This window comes from Sinohyriopsis cumingii, chromosome 17, assembly GCF_028554795.1.
Source record: "Sinohyriopsis cumingii isolate HCF-2022 chromosome 17, ASM2855479v2, whole genome shotgun sequence".
NCBI lineage: Eukaryota > Metazoa > Mollusca > Bivalvia > Unionida > Unionidae > Sinohyriopsis > Sinohyriopsis cumingii.
Genome location: NC_142977.1, coordinates 22,181,459 through 22,207,633, shown reverse-complemented (window position 1 = coordinate 22,207,633; position 26,175 = coordinate 22,181,459). Strand labels below are relative to the sequence as shown.

General features: G+C 35.5%; 1 protein-coding gene across 4 annotated transcripts in view; it reads left to right on the top strand.

The window, feature by feature from the left end:
* The first annotated feature begins 2,985 nt into the window (after positions 1–2,985).
* The window catches only part of LOC149777916 (uncharacterized), a 57,094-nt gene continuing 33,904 nt past the window's right edge, over positions 2,986–26,175 (top strand). The window contains exons 1-3 of one of the 4 annotated variants that reach the window (XM_089939012.1): positions 2,986–3,072; positions 11,511–12,089; positions 21,338–21,499. In XM_089939012.1, the coding sequence (XP_089795138.1) occupies positions 11,577–12,089; positions 21,338–21,499 (675 nt within the window). In that variant the 5' untranslated portion in view covers positions 2,986–3,072; positions 11,511–11,576. Of the gene's footprint in view, positions 3,073–3,239; positions 3,258–7,652; positions 7,819–11,510; positions 12,090–21,337; positions 21,500–26,175 lie in introns of those variants that run through there. The other 3 variants (XM_089939013.1, XM_089939010.1, XM_089939011.1) reach the window with 3 other exon arrangements.

The following is a 26,175-nucleotide window of genomic DNA, read 5'->3' as shown; positions in this document are numbered from 1 at the left end:
TGTATCAATGTCAGGAACTATGCCAGCATATAGATAGGAAGTTCTATTATTAGGTAGTTAAGAAAACAAAAACAGTCAGGTCAAACTAATTTCTGGAAATTGTCAAATTCCAGTTAACAAAAATTACATTACTATAACATGTAATGGAATTTAAAAAAAACAAACAATTTACACCTAACAAATAGACAATTAAATCAAATATAAATTAAATCAAATATACACATTATTATAAGAGACGTGACTATAGTTTCTAAAGATTTCCTGTCAAATAGGAATTTGTTTATGCATTACAGTAATTCTTTACCATCGACAGATCTACAAGATGGCTGACAGATCATGGAAACCTAATACCACTCCACTGAATATTCAAGGAATTTTGGTGTAATAACGTACGCATGGCAATATTAAAGTAGTGTAAGTATAACTAATCTGTATAAGCAATTTGGAAATATGACCAAAACCAAAGGATTTCAGGTTCTACAAAATGGCCACCAAACAGACTAGATTGAACTATAACCACCGTCCACCGTATCTAAACAACAAATGACATATATGAATAATGACACAAACTCAGTGCATATTGCTAGTGTTGTAAACGTTTATGAATATGGACTAGTCATATATAAGGATTTGATATTGTTCTTTATCAACCCTGTTATAAATAAGCTGAAAACCAAGTTTTCAAAACCATGAAAACACATTTCAATGCCAGCCTCGGTGGTTCCCTACTGTGCGCATGGAGCTAGCTCATTGCGTCATTCCCTGACTTTTGTATGCCTGATATACCTGAAGATATGAGCTGCACACAAGCTATGCAAGGAAGCCATGGACAGAGTGACAATAGTTGTGCAGATGATGAATTGGACTATATCTAATATGTCTGACACTCATCAAGAGTTCCTTAGGGTCAAACATAAATATAGTCTCGCCGTGTAAACAGCTCCACATACGTCAGGTGTTTTAAAACATAAATTGGATTCTGAACTTAAATAAGTCTTAAAAATGGTACAAACTAAATAACGCAGGAGAATAACACCATGACAGCTACTTTGTTTATGATCACGTGTTATATTATCAGTAGACATAAACATGACTAGAAAACTCAAGCTAAAGTCATTTTTACGCCAACATTTACACTTAAGCACAACATTTGTTACCAAGCATGTAACAATTTCTAAAGCCTTGGATCTAAAGGATCCAGACAACAAAATCCACAGCGCCAGGCAAGTTGCACGTTCCATCATTCAAATCGTTACAATGATGGCTTAATCCAAAGTGATTGGTCCATGTGTATACATCAAAGAACAAGTGGGAACTTGAAGGCCCAAACTGAATAATTAAAACAACAATTACGTGCTAACAAATCTGCACAGTGATTGATTAATGTACAAGCAACCTCATGTGAAACAGCAATCTAGAGTGATCCCCAAACAACAATAGTGTCAGATGTTCAGAAATTGATTCCCCGATTATGCCTGCATTACGAACAACACCAATACGAGCCTCACACATACAACATAAACAATAGTACACTCCCTTCCCTCCGCTCAGACAAGTCTGTGGCTAATACCATAATCTGGGTTCCCACAGCTAAGATACATGTGACAACACCACCTCAACTAGCTCATACAAATGAGACATAAAAAAGTTAGCACCCCTTCCGCAAGGAGATGTGTCTGTGCTATGAACCAGAATCCATCAGAGGAAATCACAAGCCTGAAAATACTGGAATCTTACAATTGGCAGTTCAATTGTAGAAAATGAACATCCAGCTAAGGATGCAAGCCTCCATTTTCAAACATTATAAACTATATTTTCACTTATGTGGTCCGTCTGGTCATTTGACACAGGTATATGCCATCACATAAGAAAGAAACTGAGTATTTGGGTGCCATCAGTTTGGACACAAACAGAAAGTATGTGAAGCAACGTCTTATGCATGCCATGAAGCTGGCAAAGAGAATGCCAATGTTTAATTTATAAGATTAGACTCTAAATCCAAATGTGTGTGTGTGTGTGTGTGTTATGGAATATGGGCTCGTGTGTGCAGGCAAGGCGATGGGTGCCGTTTACCCGCGGACCTGGGATCGATATATGCGATTCATAATTTCTCTTCTGACTACCTAAAAGAAAACTTTTCACTGATTATTGAATCCACTACATATAAATTTCTTTGTGTGTGCGTGCGTGCGTGTGTGTGTGTGTTTGCGAGAGAGAGAGAGAGAGAGAGAGCGAAAGAGAAAGAGAGAGAGAGAGAACGAGCGAGCGAGAGAGAATGAGAGAGAGAGAGAGAGAACGTGAGAGAAAGACAGAACGTGAGAGAGAGAGAGAACGAGAGAGAGAAAGAGGAGAGAGAGAGAGAGAGAGAGAGAGGAAAGAAGAGAGAAAGAAGGGGAGAGAGAGAGAGAGAGAGTTGCATTTTCAAGGAGTATTATACACATTTTGGATATACTGGGCTGTTATTACTTCATATTTATATTTGTCTCCTTAAACCCGAAGATATTACGATAGAAGCTGACCGAAAGTTCAAATCCAAATCAGACATGTAGTCCAGCGTCACAATTTTTGACATTTGGAGATCAGCAGTTTTCTCGTTAACAAAGGGAATTTGCAAGCATATCTAATTTCATTTTTTTTTTTACATATTACCTTACACTATATAAATGTGTTGGTGTTCAAACATTAGTATAAGTGAACAAAAAAGAAAGTTAAAACATGGAGGACACACGGTACTAATTATACGGAAGAACTGTGAACCAGTCTATATTGGTGTATTTACGGGTTTGGTAATCCATAATTGGTTAATAATGAAAATTAAAATGTTAGTAAAAATATCTTTTGAGAGCTTATCCTATCTGTAATTTAAAAAAATATAGACAAAATTCTATTGATGCAATTTTAGTATTTTTACAGGCTTGACTTAGGAGTACTCAATAATGAAAGTAGCACCTGATTCATTTGGTGCAGAATAAATAACGTGTTTCATGCCCATGTAGATTAAAAATATGCCGCGGGTCATATGGTGTTCTCCACACAGAAGTTTGCACCAAGGATATTTGTGCATGGAGAAATGTAAGTCTGATCATCAGCACCCAGAAATTTTAAGTTATTGAATTCTGAATATGATGGTGTTTCCATATGTTTAATATGGGAGTTGAATTGGTACCGTGACTCCTGGACTCGGGGGTGCATTTTACAAAGCTGCTTGGAGTTATCTCCCCTAGAATGAGCATAGCTACGTTAATGTTTACATTGTGGTAAGGAGTGGGAACAAACGTGATTGTTGTGAGAAAAAAATCTGGCTACGGCACAGGCACTTGATTCTGGGGTAAACTAATGTGTACACTCACTATGAGTGTACACATTAGTTTACCCCAGAATCAAGTGCCTGTGGGCTACGATTATGCATGAAACACAATATATATGTTTCGATATTGTTTTAGGAAAAAGACCTTACCGAAACTATCATATTAGTTGAGTAAAAAAAAAAAATGATCCTGAGGTAAAAGAAAAAGTCCTGGTTGCAAAGAAAGTTCCAGCTTCCCCCCATGCTATGGTCGAAAATTAAATAACCAGTAGAGTTGTTTTTATCTGACCCTCATTTAGGTTGTATATATTTTTTTTTTCAATGACTTTCTTTGTCACTTCCTATTTAATGGTCCTACTATACACTGTATTAAGACTAGACCAACAAGTTGTTCTCTGCATTTTTTTCTTCTTCTGAAATTACAAGTGGTGGAGACCTACAGTCCTTGGCAATATTTGTGCAGGAGCATACATGTTTTCATCTCACAGTATATCTGGCTGATCACAGATATCTAATACATTTATTTTGACTCACCTTTGTATGAGAATGGTCAGTAAAATCTCATCTTCGAGTCATGGCATTAATCCTGCAGACACACTTTTCTAGTATTAATCCCTGCAAGAACAGAACACCTGTTTATCCATTGGTTATTGCCCAGAACACCTGTTTATCCATTGGTTATTGCCCAGAAGACATGTTTATCCATTGGTTATTGCCCAAAACACCTGTTTATCCATTGGTTATTGCTCAGAAATTTAAATTGCTGATGCATACTTGAAAGGCAGCATCAACCCAAGATAAGAGTATCATGAACTCTGTCCACAGAGTTTACTCCAGAATCAAGTGCCTGTGACTCTGCCTCAAGCATTAGTCATTTACTTGTTGATATAGTCTTTGCTGTCCAGATGGGTTCCATATGCTACATTTACCTTTGCTGCAAAAATGAACAAAGATAAAAAAATAAACACAATAAGTATATAAGAAATAGAAATGTTTGCTTGCCTCTGTGTGTATTGTAATGTTTATTTTTAAGTATAAATATCTGACTCGATTAACATAGTGGCAGTACAATGACAAAGAAGATTTAAACTTAAAATACTGGAAAATGTTTACTGTTGGAATAAAATCTTAATATTTTACCACAAATACAAATAAACTTAGTAAAGTTTCACTTAGTTTGGCCATCAAATTCGGCAGAAGAAAATAAATGACTCAGTGTTTTCAAGGTGGACAAAGAAGTAAAACCATTGACTAATGTCTTTTGATGGGGTTTTCAGAGTACCAAGGCCTTAATCCCATGTCAGAAAGCCTAATAAGAAGACCCATTGCAAGGGCATGAAGGCAACTAAGAATATTTAGCCCAGTTTGGGATAACGCACATTCACGAACTGGTTTGTATATACGCTGTTTAGGTATTTTATGTAGATAGAGAGAAACATAAATGAAAATTATTTGAAACTGTAATGGCATTTATCTATTCTCATTTCATTTTATTTGTTTAAACATTGAAACAAATAATAAATAAAAAATATTAAAAATAAATTTAAAAAATCTGAACTAGAAAAAGAATAGAACTATTGTGTTCGAATGTGCAAGTATATTATTTTGTGTAATACAATAATAATTACAGGGAATATCAGATATGAGATAAGAAACTTACTTATGGGCTACATTTATATGTTTGTACATAAATTTACATCTGCATTTATGGCATATGTACCAGAGATGTGCGAGGATGTGGGATTTTTAGGAAGTTGTGCACTTGGAGGATATGCTTGGTGATGCATGAGAACTCGTGCAGATTAGTTTAGAGTTGTGCCTAAAACAATGCTTTCCACAGTATGTAATGACTGCTCCGGTGGCCTAGTGGTCAGAGTATCCCCCTCAGATGTGGGAGGCCATGGGTTCAATCCCTAGCTGTGTCATACCAAAGACTTACAAAAATGATACTAACAGCTGCCTTGCTTGGTGCTCAGCATTACGAGGTTCATGTTAGGACTGGTCGGCCTGGTGTCTGGATAATGTGACTGGGTGGGACATCATGCTACATGTCTGTGGCATGTTGCCCCAGTGCTAGGCATCACTATAAACTGCCACACAGCATACATCATAGTGATATGACTGAAATATTGTTAAAGCTACGTTAAAAATCCAAATCACACACACACAGAGTTTACAGTTTTATTCAGCTGTTAACACTTAAGTATGAAAGAGGTTCTTGGTAGTTAATAATATTCATATGCAGATAAGGCAAATAGTAAGCTCAGAAAAAATGAACAAGATTTTTATTTCAATAGAGCTCTAACAGAGCGGAGAAGGAAGAAAGAGATGGATGTTAAAAAATCTTAAGGTAGATATTGAACTATGGCTATTTCCTCCTCCCCCTCCTGTTTTTGTCTACTCTTCCCTTATTTTTGTGACCTGGTGGAGGCTCCCCTCTTTAGATAAAATCCTGGCAACAGCTCTGTCACTGTCAGAAGATTACAATTCTGTTGAAAAAAGAGAATTTTGAATATTTACCATAATTTATTACATTTCTGAGTGAAAATAGACACATCAAAAAAAAAAAAAAGAATGAAAAAGAAATGAAAACTATATAGACAATAGAAACATTTCCATGTTTACCAAATTGGAATCAACATTCAGTATTTTCCAGTACATATATTTAGTTTAAAAAGTCTATGGACTGTCTTGAGTGGAGTGATAAATAAGCAATTTTCCACTGTTGGTCCATGTTTGTACAAATACCTTTGACTCAAACCTGTAATGGCTTCCCTCTGAAACACAGGCATACTTTCGACGTTAAACTTACAATGTGTCATTTTTAGGTCAATTGCCTCCATCATTTTTGGCACGGTTACACACTATTGGTTGGTATTGGTAAATCCAATAGATGTCACTAGGACAAAGCACTAAAATATCTGTTCAATCCGCCAAATTGTAGATAGGGTTATCATATCAGAATCTTGGCTAGCGATGATATATATAACCCACTGTACAGAAGAGAAATCAAGAACAAATTATGTCATCAGAGTCTTTCTGTCACATTACATCAGAGTCTTTCTGTCATATTACAGGTCTTGTTGCCATAAAACACCTGAGCTCTTGGAGCATGTTCCATGGAAAATCGTAACGCTTTGATACTTTTCTTCACCAGCCCTATACTGCCTGAGTGTAGCCCATGGATAATAATCCAAAATGAGGCCACATGCATTATTTGGATGGGTCCTTCAGCTGTGTTACATTATTCATGCATTAAGAAAGATTTTTCATGTTTGGAAGAAATATGATCTTAAATTTTTGTGAATAATTTTGTAATATTAATTTGAAATCTTGTTCTTTGTTCTCAGTAAAGTGTAATATTTATTACTTCCATTGTATGGGCTGGTGGGCTTCTCTCCTTTCTCTTTGATGCATTACATGTGAGATGATTATCAGCAATGTGGTAATAAAGGTATAAACACTAAAACATTTGAAATTATACAGATATGAATGCTAAAACTGTGCTGTTTAATCAAATATTACATTAACTTGCTTTTATTACAGATATCAATACTAAATATGCTGGAATTACAGATATCATCACATAAACTGCTGCTATTACAGATATCAGCACTGTTAGCTGTGCTGTCGTCAGTAGTGTGCAATCTTGTAACATAAAGAGAAAGCAATCTTGCTACATAAAAAAAAGCAATCTTGCAACATAAAAGCACCACATTCACCATGAAACAATATCTTGTACATTGTATTTATTTTTGTATTTTCATTGATGATAATAATAATAATAATAATAATATTATTATTATTATTATTATTATTATTAATATTATTATTATTATTAAGGTAATGGCAGCAGAATGAATTTGTTTCTTGATGGCAACATTAAAATAATGATGAATCATATAACATTAAAGCTTTTATTATAAGATTTTTTGAATTAGTTAATTTATTGTTGTTATTAATTATTACATTAAGTTGAAGAATGAATACTAATTAATTCACACTGTTCTTCTTAGAAAACAAACATTATAAGAAAAAGAGATTAGATAAGAAACATACATCACAGATATATAACCACATTCATATTGGTGGTTATAATAAAAATGTTTGATAATTACAGTCAATGGATATTTTGGTTAATATTATTATATATTATATTAAAAAATGAAACTTCTGTGTAACTTGTAAATAACATATTTTTTTTAAAACTTAATATTATATTACATAATTGAGAAGAGATATCTTAATATTATTCAATACAATGAACAATTTTGTAGTGTTGCCCATTCAGCGCTTGCAAGCGGAAATTTCTGTCCTATGTCCCTCAAATCGTGACCCCGTGCGCCCCCTCCTAGACGCACATTTCGTCAGGAAAACTTAATGAAAAAAATAACCTACGCACTTTTCATAGGTGGATGTCAGCCAGTGTCTCTTTTTCGCGCTAACAGTGTCCAGAGTCGCATATGGTGATACAGCTGTAAGAGAAAACTTAATTTATATTCTAACAGAAGGTATTTGGCAGTGAAAATATTTGAAGTTTGTGATGGTTGGCTGAATTGAATGTCAAGTGTTTGGTGACCGTTAGTATAACGTATTTTCGAGGTCTACGTTTCCCTAATGACGAAGAGGGTTTAAGTTTTTTTGAGATTGCCAGAAGTGACTAATGTATAGTGCATATATAAATAAATATTAATTTGTTAGTATCGAGAGAATGTAATTCAGAAAATATTGATATATATGATAATAAATGCTTGTAGATAATAAGTGTACACTAAGACTAGATTAGAGCGGAAGATCTGGAAGGGACAAATTCTACGGCCCAGATTATTTCAGGTTAACTACATACCGATTTCATGAATTACTTGATCACATGATGCAATTTTTCATAGCAATAATGTAAGTGTGGAAGTGCAATGCAGACTTAGTACTAATATTAGAACCCCTCCTTCGTGAATGAGGTACTTATATGAGCCTGTGTGTATTAGCGGAGTAGCGGGGTGTGATTCACACACAGCACTTTTTCAGCCTACTTTAAAAAAGTTTGAACATACGCAGAAAGAAGTTTGAAAGTCCTTTTATAATACCAGAATTGCTGCATATTATTGCAGAAGTATGTGGCAGATATTGTATACCTCCTTTATCCAATATTTTCTTTTGCTTTGTCTGCCTTATTAATTCAACTAATAACTACTCTGTTTACAGCCTTGCTTTCTTACATGCCATATAATGACATACAAGGACAAGGCTGCCCTATTTTGGAAACATGATGGCATGCATTAAACAGTGTATCATAGAATATCCAAATATGACATAGCAAGCCAATATTGGAGTTGGTGTTGTTGGTGTTGTTGTAGGGTTTAACGCCATATTTCAGCACACGAAAGGCTATACATGGCAGCCAGTATTAATGGTGGAGGAAGAACCCGGGAAAACCCCAGAAAGAACCACCGACCCACGAGAAGCTACTGGCAAGCTTTCTCACATACCCACATTAGCCGAATCCTAGACTCAAACCCACGCAGACAGAGGTGATATGGCAGTGATCCGTAACGGAGAGCGCTTTAGACCACTCGGCGCCAATATTGGAAAATGAATTACCCTGATAATTGCATGTTATCATCATGGTGGACAAAATATGGTAAACCAATTTAATCTAAGGTTATCATTAGCCAAAATTTATTTAAATAAACTCTAATTAGGTAGTATATTTTAATAATAGATTTAATTGTTCCTCTGTCTTTGTTATCCTATTTGCAACACTGTTTTAGTTGCCAGTATCCACCACCATGTTGACAAGTATTTACTTTGTATGATTATTTATGTGTTAATTCCAGAATGGAAGTATATCTTAGTATTATTTTATAATGTCAGTGCTCAAAGATATTTGTTTTCCTACACAGGCCAATGCTGATGACATTAAAGCGTTGACTCAAGTTCCACTAGCCATTGCTACAGTTTCCATGTGCCCAAAATTGCCCTCTTTTTTTTTTTCAAATATGAATAGAAATAAATGAAGTCATATTAAATTGACTTGCATGTTTATTCAGATTTTAAAATATTTCAAGTAAAGCAATGTTTTCCTCCAGGTCCTGATGTCGGCAATTGTTCATTTGCTCTAACATTGTCATCATTACTCATTGGATCAGCAGGGTTTATGTTCATTAGCATCAGAAGTGTGTCTGGCTTTATGTAATTTCTTCTTATGTTGCTCATAGGTGACAGTTAATATGTTTACCATTGTTGCATTGCATTGGTGGAAGTGTGAAAAAGTTTTACTTGAAACATCTTGAACAAACACATTGGCAGTTAAACAAGATTAAAAAATGTATCAAAATATTTACTCATGTGTTAATGTCTAAATAATTTTTTGGTCATTGTTTCCTTGTTATCTTGGTGGTGGTTATTAACCAAAGACTCTGACTGCTTAGTGGTTAGAGCATCCGCCTCAGATGTGGGAGGTCATGGGTTCAATCCCTGGCTGAGTCATACCAAAGACTTATAAAAATGGTACTAACAGCTGCCTCGCTTGGCGCTCAGCATTAAGAGGATTGTGTTAGGACTGGTCAACCTGGTGTCAGGATAATGTGACTGGGTGGGACATCATGCTAAATGTCTGTGGCATGATGCCCCAGTGCTAGACATCACTATAAACTGCTGACATTTTAGCAATATGCCTGAAAAATTGTTAAAGCAACGTTAAAAATCTAAATCACACACACTCACACACATCAAAGCCATCATGGAGCACATTGACACCTTTGTTATAATATCTAAAAAAAATACTGTATTTTGCCTAAACTCTCCAACAAGAAGATAATCAGTTGACAGCTTTTTGTGTATACATGTTAGATATTATTCAGTCACATTACTGCACCAGTTGCAATGACTGCTGGAACAGTTCTGTTACTCAGTAGTAATGCATGAATACTACATGTAAAAATATGGCTGTTTTCGTCAGGTGTTAAATAATATTCTGTACATTTTCAAAGAGGTAGGTTTTAGATTTACAAAACAGTATATGTGGTAGATGTCATAAAAATGGTATTTGTCCATGCTGTCAGTAGAATGACATCTAACTGGTTATAAGGGTTAAAAATTAGACTGTACCCAAGTGCACTAGTGACCCATATCTTTTGAGCAAAAAATTTATCTCCATGGCTTCCATAGAGAATAAATATGACTCAAGAAAATAAAGATAGAAAATGATATGCTTTACTGTGGACTTAATTGAACTTTTTCCAAACTTCGTGAATAGGTGTATGTGTGTGATTTCGATTTTTAACGTAGCTTTAACAGTTTTTCAGTCATATCGCTATGATGTCTGCAGTGTGGCAGTTTATAGTGATGTCCCACCCAGTCACATTATCCTGACACCAGGCCGACCAGTCCTAACACTAACTTTTTAATGCTGGGCGCCAAGCGAGGCAGCTATTTGTACCATTTTTGTAAGTCTTTGGTATGACTCGGTCGGGGATCGAACCCACGACCTCCTGCATCCGAGGCGGACGCTCTAACCACTGGGCCACCAGAGCGGTTACTGAATAGGATGTGTTTATAAGAGGACTTTTAAACTTCTTTCAGTATATGTAAAAGCTTTTTATAGTAGGCTGATAACTTGCCGACTTTGTTCGGCTTGGTAGAAAAGTATGCTGCGAATGATGTCATCCTTCAAAGCTGTATGTGAACGTAACTAAATGTGCCTCCTGACTACAGAGGCTTTTTATTTAATAGCACCTGTACCAGTAGTAGTAATTGCTGTTGTTGAATTCTTTTGTATATAAAACAGTTACTCAAGTCCTTAATAAGAGAATTAGGATTCACAGCCAACAGAAGCATCATCACTATCATTATTCATCAAACATATACATTTAGGCTTCAATATAATAATTATTTGTTTGATGGAACTAATTTTGAGTTTCATTGATACAAACCCTGATAATTGGAAGTTTTAAAAATTTTCTTTCATAGGGAATAGAAAAAATTGCAAAAACTAGAAGAGTGATGAAGATAGGAGGTTAGAACAACATGCACCAGAGTGTTAAAAGTGTCAAAAAATATTAATTTCGCAAAATGTTTTGCAGTGCTAAGGATGATGGCACAAAACCTTTGTTGTTGGACTCATTCTAGATTGACTTGTTGAATTGCTTTGTACAAATACACAACATTTATGCCTTACTCTAACTTTTTCTTTATTCTTTTTCAGGCTGTCGTATATGGTAATAGATTCTTGCTAACGGAGTGACCTCTCAATAGATAAACCACAGTTGAGATGGAAGTACACACAGATAAGGTTATGGATAAAGAGTACTCAAATTGGCTTAAAGTGACCTTGGCTTTACATTATATGAAATCAGGACTGCACACCTTCATACAGAATGAGGTTAATTGTCTACATCAGTCCCTCAGACAAAAAATATATGGAAGTCAAGGAGTGCCACTGCAACAGTGTTCTATGTGCTGTGCCAGCCTTGTGAAAAGGGACAAGTGCACTAGAGCTTGGACTTTAAATAACCAGTGTAAATCACACTGTAGTGTCTGGTTTGATGAATTGTTGGTGCTCCATGTCAATCAGGACTCTGAGAAAATATTCTGGAATAACTGCAACATCCCTTCCTGGCCATATGAATCATGGGAATGTGCCAAAGTTTTCATGCCAAAGGGACACCTGTATTCCAATGATGGCCTTGCAGAGTGTGATGCCCAGGCACTAATGATGCTAGTAGCTAACTGCAAACACTTCCACCAGAAAATTTCACCATCTGGACTGGATCTTATGCATGATGTGAGTTTAGAATCAGAAATGTTTTAATTTTTGCTGTACACAGTTTTGTCAGGAAACTTGACTGATGATTTAAAGTTAGAAATGTTACACTTATTACCTAAATTCAAGCCAGTGCTCTAGCAACATGTTATAGACCTCCACAGCAAACATCCATTTTAGATGTAATTGAGGAAATGTTACCCAAACTTAGATTTGATTATGAAATAATAATTCTTGGAGACATGCATATACATTTTCTCAAATGTATGTCTACTGTGTAGAAAATGCACATCAGTATTTTGACATTTTTTAAGTAGAAGCAAATTATTAATGAGCCATCTAGAATTTATATAAATCAACGACTATCTTATTTGACCACATTCTGTGTAATAGTCATGAAATAAATGTGTCGGGTACTATCAGTGTCACTTGATACAGTTGACCAGATTTTGATTTATTATACTAGAATAATTGGTAGAAACAAGGTTAACAAACATTATACTGTTAAAGCCAAGTCACTAAAAAAACTATAATAAAGTTTTTTCTTCATGAAATTATTGAGCATTGATGAGGCTGTTATGTTATCCTGTGTGTTACGACTATGAGGTCTTAAACCAAGTAAAAAAAAAGAGTAATCCAACAGGTTTAGTAAAATTCAACAAATAGCTTATTTCCCTAGAATTCAGTGAAAATTGAAAAGGAACTTTCACTATTGTGAATTAGCTCCCATATAGTCCTAAAAGACGAGTTCAAAAACTATAGATTGTTCCAAATGAATTCCACTAGTGTTCTGAATAAATTCCAGCTTCGAATGTGCTGATGTGCCAGTAGTCTTTCTGAATCACATTGATATAATCCCAAATGTCCTTGAATGAATTCACAATAATCCTAAAATAAGGTTTTATGGCAAAAAGTCAAGAAGCACTTAAGTCGTTTTATTCCAGTGAGTAAGTTAAATAAATAAATCCTTGCAGATTATAACTGAACACAACTAAAAGACTTGATTCATTAGACAGCTGTTGAAATATGAATCAGTGATTCTAATTTAAAAAATCTTTTATATAGACTGTCACTTGTCTCGTGACACGATGTAAATTTCCATCAAAAGTGTAAAAAAAAGATAGGTTTGTTTGTTTGTTTGTTTAATTTTAGTGAACAGCTTGGCAAAGATCAGGTAAACCATGGTTTGTTTTTCCTAAGGTAAAACCAATATCTTGAACTCAAATCCTAGTAAACATGTGTACAAATATCATTTTAAAGTATTAATCTTCAAAGATGAAAAAATTAGCTATATTAGCTATGTAATATGTTGCTTACAAATGATCATTACATTCTACAATCATGGACAAAAGTTAAACACTATATCTATATATATATATATATATATATATATATATATATAGATAGATAGGGAGAGAGAATTATAACTATGCACCAGACAGAATGGAAAGTGCTATCCCTAGATTCCTATAGAAGAATGCTTGATAATAGTAGGCAGAATTAATATTTTAATACAAATAATACTATCATACAGGTTAGAGAATTTTTAATTCGTACTCTATGGAGATTTGAACCTAGGTATGACTCGACCGTGATTCAAACCCGTGACCTCCCCTGTCTGAGGCAGATGCTGCAACTACTAGGCCACCAAAGCGGTCCAGTATTAATAATAATAATAATACATGCAATAATAATGATATAAATAATTAACACTGGTCAACAGTGAAATCATTACTGACTTGAAAAGGCCCTAATCTGTAGTATTTTGGTGTGCCGAACACGAATATAACCGTGAAAAATTTGTATTGGCTCTCGTTTTGAAGATATTCATATACCTTATTTTCTATGTTTCACTGTGTAAATTTCTCCAGTAGGACTGCAGCAACATCCGGAATAATGATGTAACATTGCATAATACCATCATGCTCACATCATCCACAGTTGATTGCATCATTTTCTGATGCAACGCAATACTAATGCCATGCGGCTGCTGAAGTAAGTTGACGTCAGCAGTGTACTATACATGTGTAGGCCTATTATACTAATGCCAGGCGGCTGCTGCAGCTGACGTAAGCAGTGTACTATATAAAGCCCAATCAGATAGGTTCAGCATTTAAAATATTTTAGACGTTGTGCGAGACAGTTCAAGCTACTGTTACATAAAACTTATTATTTTATCCATTTACGTACAATAAAGAACAGTAATGCCTCGAAAGTGTGTTAATACCGCGGACAATTTTTGCTATATTTGTGGGGAAGTGACATTTGCCAACCAGAAGAAAAGTATCAATTCTCAAGTGAAGAAGGCATATCATCTTTACTTCGGATGCAAGGTTGGTGACCAAGACAAGCCTTGGGCTCCGCATATATGCTGTGCTACATGTACAACACAGCTTTCACAGTGGTTGAATTGCAAAAGGTCATCAATGCCGTTTGCAGTCCCAATGGTGTGGAGAGAGCCAAGCAACCACCTAAATGACTGTTACTTCTGCTTGGTTCCTCCTCTTTCCGGCGGAATAACGAAGCGAAAGAAGTCGAGAATAGTCTACCCAAACATTCCGTCTGCATTGAGACCAGTTCCACATGGTGAGGGACTTCCTATTCCAGAACCTCCAGCAGAATATTCTCTTGATTCATCTGACGAAGACAAAGGTGAGTCGACCTGTTCTTCTCCTGGTCCATCAGCATGCAGTGATCCAGATTTTCACTGTGGTGCATCATCAACCCCACACAGAATAACACAGGAAGAACTAAATGACCTGATTCGTGATTTGGACTTATCAAAGAACAAGGCAGAATTGCTAGGATCAAGACTCCAACAATGGAATCTTCTGGAAGAAGATGTCACAATTACTGCATATCGAAAGCGCCACCAGCAATTGGAGCCTTTCTTCAGAAAGGAAAGTAATCTGATATTCTGTTCCGATATTGAGGGCCTCATGAATGCTTTAAAAATCACTCATGACCCACAAGAATGGAGACTATTTGTGGACTCTTCGAAACTGAGTCTCAAGGCTGTGCTTTTGCACAATGGAAACATTCTTCCATCTATTCCAGTAGCGTATGCTGTCCACATGAAAGAGACATACGATAACTTAAGGCAGCTACTGAATTCCATTGAGTATAACAAGTACAGCTGGCACCTCTGTGGTGATTTGAAGGTAGTTGCCCTTTTAATGGGACTGCAGCAAGGATATACAAAATACATGTGTTTCTTATGCGAGTGGGATAGCCGAGCAAGGGAAATGCACTACATGAGGAAGGAATGGACTCACAGGCAGAATGTAGCCATTGGAGAGAAGAATATCCAACACCCAGCTCTGGTTGAGGCTCAGAAAATCTTGCTACCACCCCTTTACATCAAACTAGGTTTGATGAAGAACTTCGTGAAAGCCATTGACCGGACTTTGCCAGCATTCCGATACCTGCATGAAAAATTCCCTCGACTCAGCGAAGCAAAGATTAAAGAGGGAGTTTTTGTGGGTCCTCAGATTCGAGAGCTTTTCAAAGATGACCGGTTCAACAACTTGCTGGAAGGTGACGCGAAACAAGCATGGAATGCTTTTCGCCTAGTTTCTACAAACTTCCTCGGAAATGTTAGGGCAGAAAACTATAAGGAACTAGTAGAAGACATGTTGATGAAGTATAAGAAACTTGGCTGCAATATGTCTCTAAAGATTCACTTCCTTCATTCCCATTTGGATTTCTTTCCTAGCAACTGTGGTATTGTTAGTGATGAACACGGCGAACGTTTTCATCAAGATATCGCAACAATGGAACAAAGATACCAGGGAAAATGGTCCACTACAATGCTGGCTGACTACTGCTGGACACTCCTCAGAGATGCTTCCGAACAGCTGTACAAGAGACAGGCGAAGAAATCTAAGATGTAGTCAATGACTTGATTTTTTATAGGTAGGCTATTACAGTTGACCTTTTACTATTGGAATGCATTTCGTTATGTAAACATTAATTTCTTGCAGATTACAAAAAAACTAGAGCCAATTTTGCAATTTGACTGTCATATTCGTGTTCAGCACATAAAAATTGATAAGAATTGACTAATTTTATTTCAGTAACATGACTTTTGTAAAAATTTGTTGTCCAGTGTAATTTATTATGTAAACGTACTGCCATGAGTGACCATCTGCAGTACATAACAGCGACCACAATTTTTGGGCAAAATACGAGGTCAACATTACTATGAATGACTGCATCACAAAACTTGATATAAACACCACTGACCACGAATTGATTTAAATCTTTTGTAAACATGAATGTTAACCACACTAAAGTACATGTTGCTAACTGCCATTGTGACCTTAATGCCTGGGACGAATGAGGTCATTGTCTTTTGTAAACATGAATGTTAACCACACTAAAGTACATGTCGCTAACCGTCATTGTGACCTTAATGCCTGGGACGAATGAGGTCATTATCTTCGTCTTTAATACTAGTAAGTGATAATAATCTTTTTATTTCATTGTCATTATTTAAAAAGTGGTGATAGTGATGACAGTGTCTTCAAATTAGGCTTAAAGTTAAAAGGAAGTGTTGGTTTAACATACGTGTTTGTGGTTTATGTGGAAAATCATACTCACATTAAAACAATATTAAACCCAGACAGTACCAGTCTTCAGCAGTTTTGGCAAGCAGTTGGCAATCTGAATCTACACAAAGACCGGAAACAATTTAAATTTCTTGGTGTACGAAGGCTACATGGGGTGAAACGATACACCTGTGCAGCGTATCGATATGATTCACAATACAGAGCCTGTGATACGATACATATCGATACACATATGAACTTGATTGTCTTGCCATCTTTGGAAGGTAGGTGGTGCCCCTTAATGTATGTTGACATACTGGTTGTATTTCCGTATGCAGATTATAGATAATAGTTATCATCTATATAGTTATCATCTCTCTCTCTCTCTCTCTCTCTCTCTCTCTCTCTCTATATATATATATATATATATATATATATATATATATATATATATATATATATATATATATATATTATATATATGCAAATCTTATCGATGACAAGAAAACATACAAAAAAACTTTCAAATAGACTACCTGTTGGTTGTCAGAGAGTTTTATTCAATGTTTTAAGCTATTTAATGGTGGCTCAATTTAACTCACTTCAGCCACCAGGTTCTTTGTTTTGCACTGCATGAATGCTTTGAAAACATCTTATTACTAATTTCATGTCTCATTTAAACTTGGAAAACATTCAAAAGAGAAGAAATAAAGCAATTTCCTTGTGCAAAGAAAACCTTATCTAGAGCAGATATGGGTATGGGAATGAGGATGAATGCCATCAAAATCTATCACACTGTACTTCCTGCAGATGCAAAAGACTACTGTGGCCACAGGTACTTTTAGTTGTTAGTGAAGAAGGAAAACTATTGACAACCATAAGTCCTATTCCAGATTTTAAATTTTTTTATACACAAGGTGATACATTTATAGGTTTAAAATCTTCCCCCTTGCTGATTCTGTGCTGATTTTATTTATTCCATTAGCACCTTCATTCACAGGTTAAATATCTGTGCATAAAAAGAGAAATTCCAAATTTGTTCCCCAAGTACAGTTTAAGGAGGGATGCTGTCAGGATTTTATCATAGGACGGACTTCACCCTTTGTCACTGAAAGAAGGGGAGAGTAGAGAAGAAGGAGGAGGAGGATGAAACAGCTCAGTATTTGCCTAACTTTTCGATATCAGTCTCTCTTTCTTCCTGATAACAGTATTAGTCTTTTAATTATTTTTGAGCATACTCTTTTCTTTATCTGTGTTTGAATATTTTTCAGCGCTTCCTTCTGAAAATCATATGCATAGCTAGCTTTATCAGCTTGAAGATGTTGGGGAACTGATCTTTGTAGCTGTTATTTACAATTTTTCAGAGCTCACAGATATTATCTTTTGGATATGTCTGCTCCAAAACAGGATTTTCCCTAACATAAACTTACTTTCTTGAATCTATAGTTTGCTGATTACCATGCCAGATTACTTATCTGTTCCATAATGTTGTATTAGGATTTTTAGTCCGTCAGTGCCGTAGTCTGCTATTCAAATAAATATCTTTACTTCTTAATTTCATTTTTTTTCATCATTATTTATTCAGTTTATCTTAACCCTCATATTAATACATGGTTTTGTAGCAGATGATCTGCAGGGCTAAATTGATTGATAAAAAAATGAAAATTGCATTCTACTTTTCAATTGTGTGTATTTTAATTAGGCTCAGTATTTCTGCCCTTTCTACATTTAATTTCAAAACACCACGGAAACAAGGCTTGACCGTTATGCCATCTAATTTTGTCTATCGAACAGTACATCTGACTTATATTTAACAACATTTTTGGACTCAGATTCACTCACTGGTATCTCCATTAACAATTTCCCAGCTCCAAGAATTCAGTATACTTCATAACTTTAAAAATTGCTGTCATCATCAGTATCACCAGCTAGTATTTGGCGAATGAAAGCATCATGAACCATGCCGGGAATCAGACATTTTGAGTTTACTAGATAGCTTGTTTTTTAAAGACTTATTTGTAAAACATCCTTCATGGAAGGTTCAGACTATGCCATAATGCTTATTCCAGGGCACAATGTGCCAGTCAAATTTAGCTTAACAACCAGTGATGTCATCCTAGAAGAATCCAGACGTGTAAACAGTAGTCTACCCGAAAAACATGTTGCGACAAGAATGGTTCAATAAAAATTTTATACTTCGTCGAGCACATGTTCATTTGCGGGGCTTTCAACAAATTTGCGGGAGTTCTCACGAATCACTGTTCTTCAAGTGTGTGAATTCCTACAAACTTTGTTTGATTTGCACAATCGCACATCCTGACATCATCTTTTGTTTAAGTACTACATATCAGTGACTTTTGTACGAAATTTGTTTTTTGTAGTACTTCCTGTTTGTCATGCAAGGAATAGGCTACATTAATTCCTGATTGTGTATGTGTGTGATTAGGATTTTTAACGTAGCTTTAACAATTTTTCAGTCATATTGCTACGATGTCTGCAGTGGCAGTTTATACCAGGGCCCAGCAACGTGGAATGAATTGCCCACAGAACTTAGACACAAAGACACAGTGATCACATTCAAGAGGGCTCTCAAAAGTCACTTATTTCGACTGCAAGAACAAACTTAAAGACCTAATAATGTTTCCTACCTTAAATATTCTCAGCATGTTTTTTAATGTTTTCTCATTTCATGGTGTCTGGTTTTGTAATCATATCATTATATGTTTTTTATCTTATAGGTGTTGTCTAATGTTGTAAAGCGCTTAGAGCTTCTAATGATTAGGCGCTATACAAAGTCCTCATTATTATTATTATTATAGTGATGTCTAGCACTGGGGCATCATGTCGCATACACATAGCATGATGTTCCACCCAGTCACATAATCCTGACACAAGGACGACCAGTCCTAACACTAACCTCTTAATGCTGAGTGTCAAGCTCAGTTAGTACCATTTTTGTAAGTCTCTGGTATGACTCAGCCGTGGTTCGAACCCACGAACCCGTGTAGCTTTCAAATCGACCTAAGACGACAAGATGAAATTGAACGTAGAAATTTTGTGTAAAAGTGGTTATTAAACGATGAGTAGAGTCCATCATTATACACGTGGAACATGTTTGGATCATATCCTATATGCTGAACGTGCTGTTGGGTTAAGACAATTAGCATGGAATGGGTGGGGGTAGGCAGGGTCAGATTATGAAACATGTCACTGAGTTAATTTGCAGTCAGCGAGCAACTATTCTCAATGGTCTGTTTTTATTTTACTCATAAAAATGAGTACCCTGGACTACAAAATGCTGTTTCATATGAATTCTATATTTAAAGAATAACAAGGCATACTAATAATAATTATTCATGGCTGCTGAAGACTGAAATAACTTACAGTAAGTATCGTTTGGTATAGATTCTTCATCTCTTGTATCAATATGTATATTGTTACAACAGAAGTATTGATATATCGATGAATTGTTTCACCCCTGTACTCAGTAGAGTTGTACTAGCATTGGCACATTCCAGTGCAGATTCTGAAAGACATTTTCAGTTTTGATTCTAATGGAAACTGCAATCCATTAACATCACATTTTTTGCTGAGTGTTAAAATCATCAGTGATGTGGATTGCCATGAGTATAATTGATGCAATGATCTCCATCAAAATGCTAAAAATGCTTATGGTACATATGAAAGTGTACATATAAGAAGAGTATAAATGGCAACAATTTACTGTGAAAAGACATTGAATGAGATGATGTTTGAAGTTTGTAATTGTTTGTCCATTTGACTGTTAAAAAAATTGGTTGATGAAAATCTTATCTTTTGAGGTCAAAACTCCCAACCATATTTTGGAAATCTCCAGATCTGACCTGACCTGTTTTTACTGTCACATGTATGTGAGTAGTACTCATATGTGACCTGTCTTTACTGTCGCATGTATGTGAGTAGCACTCATATGTAATCTGTCTTTCCTGTCATATGTATGTGAGTAGTACTCATGTGACCTGTCTTTTCTGTCATATGTATGTGAGTAGTACTCATATGTGACATGTCTTTCCTGTCACATGTATGTGAGTAGTACTCATATGTCCTGTCTTCATGTCACATGTGTGTGAGTAGTACTCATATGTGTCCTGTCTTCATGTCACATGTATGTGAGTAGTACCCTCATGTGACAGACCAGACCAATTTTTAGCCACTGCTCTCCAGTGGCAACTTCTGCTCTTTACATCTTGCTCTATTTTTTAAACACTGCTGCCAGTAAAGCTTTGAAACTTAACGTGTGTCTGCATCTTAAAGAGTTCTACCTTACATGACCAAATGTTGATCACTATTACCGTATGGCCATCTTTCAAATCTAAAATGGCAGCCTTTGCTCCTTTACAACAATACATCCAGGAAGCATCTTATCATGAAGACAATGGAGATGGGGAAGGAGTTGGTGTAGACACATAACTTTTCCTTTGTAGTAGAACAATATCTTACTTCATAAATGATGTTCTTCCCACTCTTTTGGGATTGAACTATGCCACAGAAATGTATATATGCAAAGAATGCCTTTACAAGGTTGATGTAAACATGGAATAAAGAATTTATCTTCAGAACATTGCACAGAAATTATGAATTTGATGCAACTGAATATCATTAAACACCAGTGCTTAAGAAAAGACATGTTAAACCAGATTTTACTATTACTACAGCTTTTTAAGGTATCAATAATTTCAGATTTCCACCATTATACGAAAAAGTGTGATGCATGCGTGTGAAATGAAACTGTCTGATGGAGACCGAGCAAATTTCATAAACCAGTTCATTCAGTTGTTAGAAGATCCTGTCAGTCTGAAGTCCATCAAGGATTGTGAAGCTGCTGTTAGCAACATTTATGAGGCAAGTTTATTCTGTGGTTCTTCACTGTTATATATTTTATATGATAGTTCAAGCAGCCCCCCCCCCCCAACTTTGTTAAACAATAGCTGTCATAATCTGTGATGTTAGATCTCTTTTTGTCATGATGCTTGCATTCGTAAATGAATGTAAATTGAGCTATTGTATGCCATTATAAGCTGTTCATTTACGGATTTATGCCAGGATCTGACCTAATTGTTTGCTCCATATTTTTCTTAATTTTTTTTTTTTTTTATGTTGTTATTTTTGGTCCCCCTCCATCAATGTAATTGTATTTATCGCCTTTAGGTTTTAGAATAGGCATTGCTAAATGCCAAATTTTGTGAACTCTATAGTGTTAACATTTATGATTAGATTGGAACCACATTTGCTGTGATGTTTCATTACAACAGTTGTTCATAAAAGCTAAGTGACGCGTGTATTCAGCACATACACTTTAAAGTTGTGGCCCTTGATCATCTTTGCATAGGGATTACTAATACACTGCCTTGTGAACACATGGCTTCCACATTATTCATTGGAAACAAAAATTGCCGTGAAGCTCCATCGAAACAAAAGTTTGGTCAGGCTTGATGACAAACACAATCTTTATGTTTCTTAGAGTTATTACACCAGATTGTCTTAGTAAAGGTTTTGATAATGCACATCCTTGTGAATCGCTGCATTTATGAACTCGGATGCATTAAATGATGGGCACATTGTATATGTATTTCTTATAAATATCTCCCTTGATCATCGTAGGTCGGTCATTGCAAAGGTACAACCTTGTGAGCACTCTAGTTTCCACATTTATCTTTAGATTACAGCCAGATTTCTAGTGTAAGTTCTTGTGAACAAGAGCCTGGAGGAATATGCTAATGGGCATCTGTTTTGCACATATTTCTTAGAGTTAAGGCCCTTGATCATCTTAATATTTGCATTATTCTAAATATACAATATTGTGAACACTCTAGCGGCCACATTTTGTTGTTTGATTTAAACCTACTTTGCTGTAAATCGTCACGTTAACAATAGCTCAGATAAGTTCAGTTATGATGTTTGGCTTGTATCTCTATTAGACTAATATGCATCTCACTGGTTTGTGAACTCTTGAGCAATCAGTTTTTCTTTGATTACAAATTGAATTAACTTAGCAGGAGTTTGATGAGTTTGATGATGACTGGATTTGTATAAACACGCCACATGGCAGAGCCTAGGATTATGTGAAGAAATCTCCCTGTCTCTTACCAATTTTGTTTCTGCACAAAAGATTGGGTTGTCTGCCATCTTGAATTTAACTTTGTGGATGATAATCTTGGGGTAAGGTTGAATGGGCATTCCACTTGGACCTGAATATTCTAGCTTTTGCTTTTTCAATTTGATTTCTTTCACATTGATCTTCATCTTATATTGTTCATACACTATAATTGATTTTGATGACATTTTACAAATTATTGGGTTTTGAACAACATGGATATTTAACTGACTTCAGAACATTACATCAGCAGTTACCATTTCTTGGCTTTTTTCTTTCAGCCAAAATTCTTCTTAGCAAAGATTTCATTTCAGCGTGACAGTGACTAGATTTCGACTCTTTTACAGCAGTATAGTCCTTGACTGACTTAGAATAGTGATGCATTTCAATGTATGATGAACACTCCTGAAATGTTTGTTTGCTCATCCAGATTAGCTTTGTATCAGTTTGGTCTTTGATGAAGTTGATTAACATTTTTCTAACTAGTTTCCACAGTTTAGGCTCTTGATTGATATATAGTATTTCATTGTATTCTCGAAAGAATCTTTCCATACTCATGACTTGAACTGGCATCCCTTTGGCCTATGTGTACTTTGCAAACACCCAATCATATTTCTGTTGAAATTTTGGACAAACTTTGTATCTTAGGTTATCAAAATCTTTTTAGCATTTAATTTACAGATCTGCTATCCAATACATGGGTGACCTATTTTCTGTCTTATTTAACATGATCTTATGTTGTTTTTCTTTGACCAGGAGAGCTTACACTGATAGTCTGTTGTCCATTGTCCTTCCTCTGTAAAGCTTACACTGATAGTCTGTTGTCCATTGTCCTTCCTCTGTAATTGAGTGCAAAACTGCTATTGCTACTCATCCTAAATTATGTCCGAGTGGTCTAAAGCACCCTCCGTTATGGATCACTGCCATCTCACCTCTGTCTGTGTGGGTTCAAGTCTTGGATTCGGCCAGTGTGGGTATGTAAGAAAGCTTGCCAATAGCTTCTCGAGGGTTGGTGGTTCTTTCCGGAGATTTTCCGGGTTCTTCCTCTGCCATTAATATTAGCTGCCATGTATAGTCTATTGTGTGCTGAAAAATGGCATTAAACCCTACAACAACAACAACATCCTAAATTACAAAGAGGAAAATAAGAAACCTTTCCATTCAGTGTCATCTTAGGTCAAGCTGGTACTCTAATAAATGCCTTTTCTAATGATGTTGTTCGTTATTCTTTATAAATTACATTTAGTTTCAAGTCATCTAACATTTGTAAGATCATTAAAATTATTCCAGTGGGTTTCAACAACCTTCACTTGTATGTGAAAACATTTGTGTATTTCATCACTGCTTTTTGTTGGTTTTGATTAGTCTGGATCCCTGCTTTATATACAACTATTGAGTGCGAAGTGGGGAGTCTGTGAAGCAGGGGACCAGACTAACTGTTGATACACCATGGAACAAAATTCCTTTTTAATAAAATCGCAAAACTTATATCGTGAAACAATCATCTTTGTATTATTTAGTTAGTGAAACACTGATGCCATGATTTCATTGCAAGCATTAGTAAAACTTCTTCTCATCTATGAGTTTATTTCAAAGTGACAGTTTAGGAAGTCTCTGAAGCTCACTTCTCTGCAATGATCCTATCTGTGAAACAATGCTCTATATTTCACTAAGTATTCATTTTGCTTGGTTGCCTTGCTATCTTGATTACATTTATGAATGAGTAGGTTAATTTAAGGTAGTTTAATTATACATGCACAGTATAACAGTGTTTGATTGATAAATTGTAATGAGTTCAATCATCATACGACTGTGGCCGCTAGATCGTAGTGCACGTAGAATTTGTATGCCTTTTAACTTTTCTTTTATTCAGCCTGCTTTATTTGATACAAAAGATGCAATTAATGTGGCAATACCAAGGATGTCAGCTTTTAATTCAGTACAACCATACAACAAATACTTTTGCAAGTCAGATATCAAAACATGGTCGGCACATAATTCACTTCATAGAAAAATGCTTGCGAACAAAGCTGTATGGTAGATTGACACATTTTGCATTTGAAAACAAGAGGGAACTCTTCATGCATTTAATTTATGATGACTACACTTAAGCTGAACTAAAAGATATAATTAAAACACAAATTTTAATTGATAAAAAAATGCATTTAATTGATATTTATTTGTTAAAGTGCTGCCTCAGGTAAGTGTAAGTGACCTTTACATTGATCAAAATTTGATTGAATATTGTTATTGACTAAGATGGTCTGTTGGAAAGAACACGTGACAAAATCATCTGACTTCTTATTGAAAGTTGATAATTTCATAATCTTGATTACAATTTCCAGGTCCTTTCTACCATTTTTGATGATTTGAATGATCGATCATTGCATTATTTACCAATTTTGAATTTGATTTTCGTCAAGTTCAATAAATAGAGGTAATTTTTTGCATTTTCTAGTTTTAAAAAAATGGGATCCATGCCTGACCCTGCATTATAAGTGGGTTTGCGAGTTATCACGGTTCGAGTTATCAGGGGAATGTATTTAGTCACTGAATTTGAAAGAAGACATATACTGGTGGTTTCTGCACAATGACTCTAGTTCTTCACCATCTTTAGTTATCAAACATTTGACAGTGGATTGCAAGTGGGGTACAAAAAGAACATTATTGATTTGGGAGTCAAAAGGTCATGGTCACTGTGGCTGAAAGAAAAACGTTTTTTTTGCTATAAGATTAATTAATAATTATAGACCTGGAACAGACTTTGTGGATGTCTTGTACTTGCAGTAAGGAAGAAGCCTGAAAATGTTGGGGTCATGAGGTAAGTGGTTAAGGTGAATCAAATGAATGAATAAAAAACATTTTTCTGTACCATTGATTTAGTTTCCTAAATGGAAGACTATTAAAAATGGTGCAGGTGTATAATGTGCTATTCATGATACTGGTTTGTATTCAGTAAGCATGTGAATATAGAGGCTGTTAATGTGATGATACAGACAAGTGTGAGTGGATTTTTATCAAATTTGAGTTTTGGATATATCAGAGGAATGTGTTGAATGATGCCATTTCAATAGTTGCAACTTGAGCTTTTGAATAGTAACGGCCTGTGCATACATATATTCCAAATGAGATAAATGTTATATTTTGACCAAACTTAGAATGTGGCTGTGTCTTGATGCTTTTTGAAAAGAGTTAAGTGATTTGCTGTCAGTGACCAGGTCAAAGACCACGATATTTGCATGCTGCATTTTAACTATCTTAACCTTTTTTGGTTTGAAAAAGAGCTAATTAGATATGTTGGTGTTTGTCAGGAATATCTGAGGTGGTTTTAATACTCCGCTGTGTACAAAAGAATAAAACAGACTTTCTTGGATTCCTACAAGATCTTTGTGGCTTGTAGAGTGTCCATCCTTTTGAGGGACTC